We start from the raw sequence: 9,224 nt of genomic DNA, 5'->3' as shown, positions 1-9,224 counted from the left end.
AGTGCAGGAATGGGCTCCTTCCCTATCTCCTTCCTTTCCTTGGTCCCCTGCTTATCTTATTAATAATTCTTTCAATAGGACCTGTTCTTTTCAATACAATTATGGCTTTTATTAAACAGTAGATTAATGTCCTAAAGGTACAGCCCATCCAGGTGCACTATCAAAGTCTAGAGATGGTCAGCCAAGACTATGAATAGGCCTAATGTTAATCATCCCAGTGAGCTGAACCGGTTAGCCAGTGACGGGTAAGAGAATCCACAGTGATCTTCTGTTCCCCCCTTTTTTTGCCACCTAAGACAGGAGCTCAGCCAATTGCTGCTGATGTATCCAATGATGAGCTTATTAAGGGTTGACAACCACAGATTCCCACCTAAGACAGGCATGGTTCCCTTGGGATTATGGCCTTGTAAAAATAAAATAAAGGGGGACCTTCTGGCACCTTGCTGCCCCCTAAATTTTGGCATCTGGCTTGACCGGACTACTGCCCAGATACAATAGTGCATTCCTGGCTGACCTGGAGCTTTCGATAAGATCATCTTCCTGAAATACCTTAAATCCTAATCTCCCTCAGGGCTTCCTAAGTAACTCTTCTGAGGAACTTTCCAAATTACCATTATTAACACATCTTGGTGGGCCATCCTGTGATTTCTAGTCACTTAGTAACCCTGCCAAAGGCAATTACATTCCTTCTGCTTCTGCCCTTCAACGAAGAGGCCATACATCAAATTAATCCCACTGATTTTCAGGAATGCTAGGTGTGAGTACACCACGGCCACCCTTCTACGAGGGCATAGCCTTACCCTTAGAAGTAATTACAACTAATAATTCTAATGCCTTACGGTGGCAGCACCCAGAGGGAGTCAGCCTTACAGTCACACAGGTGTCTGGAATTGGAACGTGCCTATTGAGACCTTCTATGCTTCCCCCGGTGGCTCTACAAGAAATTTGCAATATTACTCTTGTAAATTCAAGCTTTACATATATTGCTGCACCTAATGGCATTTATTTTGCCTGCTCCACTGGTCTTACTCCTAATCTTATAAGCTCCACCTTTTTAGTCCATAGAGATTACTGCGTCCTTATACGGCTTTTCCCAAGGCTGACTATACATTCTAAGGATGAGTTCCTTCGGTTTTGGGAAAAAGGGATACGTCATCTCGAGTTAAACGTGAGCCCTTAACTGCCATTACTCCAACTGTAATTCTAGGGCTTGGAGCCGCTGGAGCTGGTACAGGCATAGCCTCCCTAATTACCTCCCAGCAACAATTTAATCAACTCTCCCTAATAGTGGACAAAGACCTACAAGATTTGCAAAAAGACTTATAGGAACTAAAAGATTCTATGGTGTCCTTATCTGAGGTAGTTTTACAAAACAGGCGCGGTCTAGATTCAGTTTTTCTCCAAGAAGGCGCACTCTGCGCTGCGCTCAAGGAAGAATGCTGCTTTTACACTGACAAAACAGGTTTAGTGCAAAGCAGTATCGATAAGGTTTGCTCCAGTTTGGAGGAACGAAAATGGAACAGAGAGAAACAAGAGTCCTGGTATTAAAATTGGTTTCCCACATCCCCATGGCTAACCACTCTGCTTCCCAGTCTGCTAGGACCTTTTGTAGGTATCCTTTTGCTTCTCTCTTTTGGCCCCTGGGCCTTTAATCGATTGACAAGCTTTGTTAAGAGTCAGGTGGATTCTGCAATCAAGCCGGTGGGAGCCCATTACCATCGCCTCGCCATGGAAGAAGAGTCTACTGTTGACCTGCCAAAGGACCAAAACAACCCCACATCTCGACCCTTAGACTTCACCTCCCTACAAAAATCAACCCGGGGGTGGAAATTCTGGTCCCGCCCCTCCAAATAATAACTCAGGTTTCCGTGACCCCTCATATACTATTTGGCTACTAAACATATTCCTTCCAGGATCCTTATGGAGTTTTGATGGCCTTATTGAGAGCAAGATGCGTTACATTTCCACAAAATGAGTGGTCTGGTAAGTCAGAGACAGAATGGATGGATAAGTCTCGGCCCGCCTAAGACAGGACGACCTTGTCGGGAGGAGGCCGATCCAATGACGGGTAAGGGTCCAGCACTGCCCTTCTAACAGGCTCAGACCCTGTTTGTGCTCCTTGTACTATGGTCAATTTAAATAGCCTTGTCAAAACCACTGGCCTGTGAGTGACAACGCTTGACCTACTCTGGGGAACACTCGCTTCTCTGGTGACGGTTTGCTCCTTTGGATCCAAAATTTTACTCTTAAACAAAAATAATTGGCTGCCAAAATGAGCCCTTCTTTGGGACACCATTAGCAGGTCACGATAACATCCCTATCCCTGTTCTTGTATACAGAGAAGGGGGAGATGTTGGAGACAAGCCCTGAGAAACTTCTGACCTTTTCTCATTCCCCCCACCCTGCTGCACCTGGTTGACCAACATCCTGCTTAATAGTTGCAGAAATGTGCTAACTGTACCATGACTTCCCGAGATAACTGTAAAGTGTTCCAGGCCCCGGGCCAAGAAGATTTTGTAACTTCCACCCTGCCCCTCCCTGAGTTCAGAAATTCTAGAGTAGGATTTTCCAACCTGCCCTCCCTGAGTTCAGAACTTCTAGAGTAGGATTTTCCAACCTACCCCTCCCTGAGTGTTCTACACTGTGCTCCTCCCTCGCCCTGCCCCTATCTAAGGTTGGCCTTAAAAGCCTGCTCTGGTTCAACAAAATTTGACTCTTGACAAGTGCACATTTGCTTGAGTCCGTTCTTCTCTCTCGCCTGTTTTTCTTTCAGGCCTGGTCCTCTTTGGAGATCCCACGAATTACTAGTCCTGCAGGCAGGTACACAGGTCCAGAGTGAAAAGCCTAGAGGCCTAGCAGGTTTGTTTCTCTTGTTACGAGGCCCCCTTGCCTGTGGACTGACCTCACAAGTTCAAGGCTGGATCAGAACATGTTTACACCACACTTTGTGAGCCTCTCAGTCTTTTTTTTCTTTGTTCAAACTGAACAAGCTTAAAGGAAGGAAAGAGGACCCCTCAAAGACCCTTAGCATAACCCATCCTTAAGCAAAAACTGGGCTTTAGCTTCCCAAGTCCCTCATTTTCTTTGCAGAGGACCCTTCTCTGTGTGTGCCTTAGTGTGTGTGTCCTCATCCCTAATAAAAGTCTTTTTTGATTTGTGTTCTGATTTTTAAATTGCCTGTACATTTTTTTTTTAACTGGCAGAGAATATAAACTCGGTCAAGACCCTAGACAGTGATGTAATGACTAAAGAAACTACATTTTATGCTGAGTGTCCATTATGGTAACTTTTAGTATTTTTTCCTTTTCTTTTCTGGCTTTAGTCCCTGGAAGATAAGTTCCAAGTTACCCTGACCCAGGGATCCCCTCTCTTTCCCAGCCAGAAGTGCACAGCTGTGACCATCTACTTGTTATGACATGACTAACTGGCTTTTTCTTCTGTAACCTGCTTATGATATAGACATCCTTGGATGGTTTTGAGGTCACCTTGACTACCTAATCTTGACAGAGCAGAACAGCTCTTGGCTTGCTTGTGCTGATGCTTACCTGTGAAATTACAGATTCCTATTAAAACTACATCTGTTGAAGGTTAATTATATTTTGTTTTTATTTTTTTTATAATACAAGAGAAATTACAGAAAATAAAATGGCTTTTGATAGAATTCCCAAGTGAGCTACTGACCTCTCCTTGGCACCCACATTGCCCTCTCCTTAACAAGGATAGCAGATACGGCATGTAAAGACACAAGAGGTCATTTGAGAGAGAGCCATCCTCCTCAGCCATACTCAAAATACTCTGGAAATGGTGGCTGTTCTTGGCAGGGTTTTCTGGAGGAACAGAACCAAGAGGAGAAAAATACAGTATATCAATATATACTATATGTAATATGGTATGATATAACATATTATGTGATCTATATGTGCATATATAATGCTAGAGTTTATTAAGTCAGCTTCACATTAGTAACAAGAGCTAAATCATACAGGAGATGGTGAGACCCAGTATCTTCCTCAGTCCTTGTGTGCAGTACCTCAGCAGTTTGAGTAGTCTCACGATAGCTGTCTCTCAGGGGGCCACAACTGGAATTAGTCTACACACAGGCACCTCAGTCATCCCCATGTGGCTCCAGAAGCCTGGAGGTTTACTTTAGAGCCTCTGGCTGTGCTCTCAGCAAGGCAATCAGCCCCGGCAGCAGAAACAGAGCACATGTACTCAGATGCATGAGGGAAGGCCAAGCACTCATAAAAGAATGATTTTTCCTGACACACTCTTTTAACCTGGGCTCTTACATTAGGGGTCACCGACAGCCATGGTGCATCTTCCCACATCAACCAGGACAGAAGAACTCTTCAGGTGAGGCTCCCTCCTCAGGAGATTCAAATTTGTGACAAGATGAAATTAGAAACTAACCATAATCATGGACTTTAATATATTCCAAAACATCAAGAACCTGGTTTCCCTCATCAAAGAGCAGTGTTACAGAGACCCACAGAGCGGTCAATGTCTGGCAATCCTCTGGGGAGTCTCAGCTCTAGGACCAGGGAAGGAACACAGGCAGTCTTGGCTCCCCTCCAGGCACAGTTCTCAGCTGCAGAGAGGGCAGTTCAACCAACTCCCTGCAGAACTGTTGGGGTTTTTCTGCTTATCCTGGGCAGGAACTGCAGGGAGCTGATGGAGATCTTTGGTGAGCAGCCCTTCATGGTCCTGTGTCCCTCAGGAATGGCACTCACACAGCTCAGAGCAAGCAGGAGCCTCCCTGAGACAACTTCAGTGCATAGTGTCTTGAGGATGCTGCTTTCGATGCAATTTCTGGACTCTCTGGGTCCTCCTGCTCTGGAGGCTGTTGGGGTTCTAGTCAGCACCAATGTTCTGCTTCTTGGTAAGCCTGTGCCATTACATCTCCAGTGTTCTCTCAGCACTGTGATTCCCTTGTCTGTGGGTCAACAGTTTGTACCTGTGTAGCATCAGGGAAGATGGAGTCTGGGGTTCAGGAGGCAAGGAGACCTAGCAAACACCACGATGTTCAGTACCGGTCATAGTGAGTTACCAGGAATCAGAGGTGGAAGCTTCAGTCAATGGGGTATTTACGCATCATTGTGCCAGTGAGGCCTGACAGGAGCATGGTCTCCAGACTTATCATGGCATCATTTGAGAGAGTCTGTTTTCCAGTATCCCATCATAGTACTTTAAGGACTAACTAGGCTATAATTGTTCTGCATCAACACTTGTTTTTAAGCAGTTTTGGAACCTAGTTTTGTCATTTACTTGTTGATCAAATTTCCCTTGCTGTGGTTAGTTCACTTATCTCACTGTCATCTTCAGTCAGCTGTATATGCTCATCTCAGATAAGGGTCACCTCCTCACCTCCCCCTACCCTCTCTTGCTCCCATGTTTTAGCTTTGGGGAAAAAAGGTAATACTGGTTTGTGACAGTAGTGTTACCTAAAGGGTCTTCCCCAGTGCTCCTGAGAACCTAAAAGTCACATGATAGGGATGATGGAGTGGGAAAATGGGAAGAATCTGCTCTCTACATTCCTAGTAATTGTGAACTTAAGATTGTGTGGTGCCAGACTTCTTAAGAAAATGGAATGTACTTTTATAAAGTTTAACTTAATATTGTGCTACACTATAACATTAAGGCAAATGGCAGTCTCGTGGGGGAATGCCTGTAATTCCAGCATTTAGGGAGCCGAGGCAGGTGAAGATCAGCCTGTGTTAATAATGAGTGCCAGGTCAGTCCCCATACTTCTAAAATTTGTCATAACAAAGCAGTGCATACCTTTAGCTCATAGAGAATAGCTGTGGCATGTAATTTCTATGCTTCTTAGTGAGTATGCAAGACATTAGGAACATGTATATGTCTGCTGATTAGTACATAGGGACTGAAACTAGCATAACCAAGGTCTAAAAATGTCTTAATATTTAGTAAAATGGAATCATGTGTCACTGTGAAACCAGTGTAGAAGGATAGAATAAAGTCTACCCAATAGAAGAAAAGGAAACAGATCATGAGAATGAGAACACTCCATGTAGCTCTGATTTCTGGAGGAGAGTTGTTTGCAAGCCTGGAGCTGTAGAGGTAGAGGACACGCTTGTGATGCTGATACAGATGGAGAGCCATGGAGCCACTGCTCCAGCCCATCAGACTCTGAAAGATGACATCACGAAGAGTCATGAGACAGAGGAAAAGCCACTTGATGAAATGTCTTGATTGAAGCATATAGCAGTGGCCAGTGAACATTCCAGCTACAGACCTGTTCAATTTGCCACCTGATTTGATGTAGCGGAGCAAGTTGGAGCTTATGAGTAAATTAACAATCCAAAAGAGGAGGAGAAATGGAACAACTTGCCATGCTGTCTGTGGTTTGATTTTTGTCCAAATGGTGGTCCTGGGACTGATGGTGAGTGCCTGGACCACACTGAGGAGACAGGTGGTGCAGATGGAGAGGCCCTGTGCCATCCTTGCCAGATAAACCACAGCTTTACAGCCAATATCTCCTAGGAAGTTTCTAAAATAAAACACTGTGGCTATATCTGTTATCCCTGTGCTACAAATAATGATCATATTAGAAAATGCCAAGTGGATGAGAATAAGGTCTACAGGCTTTTTCTCAGCCCCCAAGGCAGACGTGTACACATGTCTCACAAACACTAGAAAATTCCCTACAATTCCAGGTCCAGCTAGAGAAAGGAGGACCATTGCCTGCGTAATGTTATTCCACTTCATCTTCTGACTGTATACACAGCACTAGGAAAAATCATCTGAGAAACACATGTAATGCTCTCTCTGCTTATTTTGATGAAAAGAGTGGTCTCAACTATGTGAAAACATATGGTTCTTTACTTTTAGCACCCGATAACTGTGGTTCATGTTCTTTTTGTTTTTGTTTTTTTTTTTTCAGTTTGTCTTTTTACATTCCCATGAAGACAATGATAGATAGAATCAAGGCATACATTTGATAGTTTCCTGCCTTTCACAATGAGCCTTAATCCTTCAATTTTATATAACCATTCTCTTTCCAGACAAAAGGTACATGCATGGCATCAAATCGGCAGTTTTCAAGCCAACACCTGGGTATTCACTTGACAGGTTCCTTCCTTTTCCCTGGTCTCACACAGTGTGACTGTGGGCTACTGCCCTGTGCTGCTGCTTCCTCCTGATCCTCTTCACTTCCCCATTAGCAACCATCACTCAAATGGTTGTGAAACTAATGAAAAGCTTGCAGCTTCTCAGAAAGTTGTGCTTGGTCAAGTGGATCAGTTTCTCAGGGGAGATGATTTGGTATTCTCCTCTTCCCAAGCCCTTTGACCATAAATTATGCAGAGGTTAGTGACCTACTCAGGGTATGAACGTCTAGATCACTGGCCCCAATGCAGGACTAAGTGTAGTAGAAATTGTGTTCCCGATCTTATGGGTAGAATTATAATAAAAGTGGTTTTCTTTTGGATCCTATTTGCTATGTTTTCAGTCCTTTTTCTGGGAACATTTACCGCAACGAGACACCAGAAAGCTGTTCTTAGGGAGTCTTTACAAGGCCATGTCTTACTGATTGTAAGTTTGGTCCAGTCTAGTGATGTTCTCTGTTAGAAATCCTTCAGCGTTCAAGCCCTCCCCCCATATCTCACACTGTGATTGACATCATTTATGAACGGTATTTTTTCCTTTCTCTATTGAAGTCAAAATGAGCTGTTGAAACAGAAACTTATTCCACTTGCTTCACCCCTTGAAAACCACAGAGTTTCACAAGATGAACTTAATTTTAATTTAATTTCCTCTATAATTTGGTGTTTTCTCCTCATCAAAATGGTTTCTGAATTATTTTGAACCCCCCCTTCCCTCTTACAAATGCAAAATTGGAGTTTACCTTTCTGCAGGAATATGTGTGGTACCCAAGGCTGATGATCTTTGCCCAACTACTGTGCCTTATAGCATCCCACTTAGAGTTTATATCTTATTTCCCTGTCCTTAGACAGCTCTCTCGCCTGAGAATGTGTTACTTTTATGAACTTGGCAGTGAACAGGCCTCAGAGACACTGGTTTGTATGTTTTATGTATTAGCATAATGCCTGTTCAAAAAGTTTATAGGTTGCTCAAGGAAATTGTTGGTTTTAAAACTTCATTTTAATGACAGAGATGAACTGACAAACCATTTTTGAGAAATGTTTGAGTCAGGTCTTTCCTAAAGATCAATAAAGTTCGTTATCCTGCAGCAGTCATTCACTTTGGATGGCACATTTGGTAAGGATTTAACACTTCTTCACTTGTGCAATGATGTGAGCTTCCCTGATTCAACAAATTTACTGAAGGACATGGGCTGTCCTTCAAGAAATTCATTAGCAATTCTTTATTTTCTCTCAAAATCCCTCTGTATTGATCTCCTTACAATTTTATCATATTTTAGTTATAACTCTGTGATCACTGAGATGCCAATAGCAAAACTTATAACAATGAAATTGTCTGATTTTCTAAATAGTGTGGTGTCTGAGTGCTACACACACACACACACACACACACACACACACACACACACACACACGTCTATTCCAGGGTGACTGGGAAGAGATATTTATTTTTATACATACTCAAAATAAGCTTTCTCAACCCTCACTCTTCTAATCTGAGAAATTACGAAGATCAGTCTGTGTGAAAGTAGTCATGTTTGGATGTTCTTTCTGAAATGGATCATAGATGGACTGCAGGGGCGGAGTGCCACATCCGGATGCAGGAGAGACAGAATCATTAACCTAGAGGTAGCTACGTTGTAAAATCAACCTGCTATCCTATCTGTCTAACAACTGCCTTTTCTAACAACTCTGCCCCTGGCTTTGAACATTTCACTTGGTGTGCCTAAGACTCACTAATGGAAGGATAGTGTTTTGTACCATTTAGGTGTGTTGTGAGGATTCAATGGAACAGAAACACAGTTCTTAGGACAGTGTCTGCTCTAGTAGCAATTGCTCTATGATTTGTCATGTCATTTTCCCCCACAATTTTCTGTAATTGCACATCATGTTATGTTTTGAGTCTAGAGAGGAAAACTTAAGGAACAATAAAACTATAACAAAGAAGGTCAATTTGCCCCATTCAGAGAAGGCTAAAGGCCACTACATATAAGATACTGTTAGTGTAGAACCTTTCACTCCAGTGAGGACAAACACACAAACTGGAAAGACTGCACAGAAGAAAAGCTTCCCACACTCAAGCTGAAATTTCAGCCCATGTCT

General features: G+C 43.1%; 1 protein-coding gene across 1 annotated transcript; it reads right to left on the bottom strand.

The window, feature by feature from the left end:
* Positions 1–5,823: 5,823 nt before the first annotated feature.
* Positions 5,824–6,766, bottom strand: LOC129677388 (putative vomeronasal receptor-like protein 4). Its single transcript, XM_055608041.1, has one exon. It carries the CDS (start codon positions 6,724–6,726, stop codon positions 5,824–5,826), a length of 903 nt encoding a protein of 300 aa, XP_055464016.1. The 5' UTR covers positions 6,727–6,766.
* Positions 6,767–9,224: the final 2,458 nt, after the last annotated feature.

The sequence above is a fragment of the Psammomys obesus genome, unplaced genomic scaffold, assembly GCF_907164565.1.
Source record: "Psammomys obesus unplaced genomic scaffold, mPsaObe1.curated_primary_1811, whole genome shotgun sequence".
Lineage (NCBI taxonomy): Eukaryota > Metazoa > Chordata > Mammalia > Rodentia > Muridae > Psammomys > Psammomys obesus.
The sequence above is the reverse complement of the archived record's forward strand: the minus strand, read 5'-3'. Positions and strand labels throughout refer to the sequence as shown.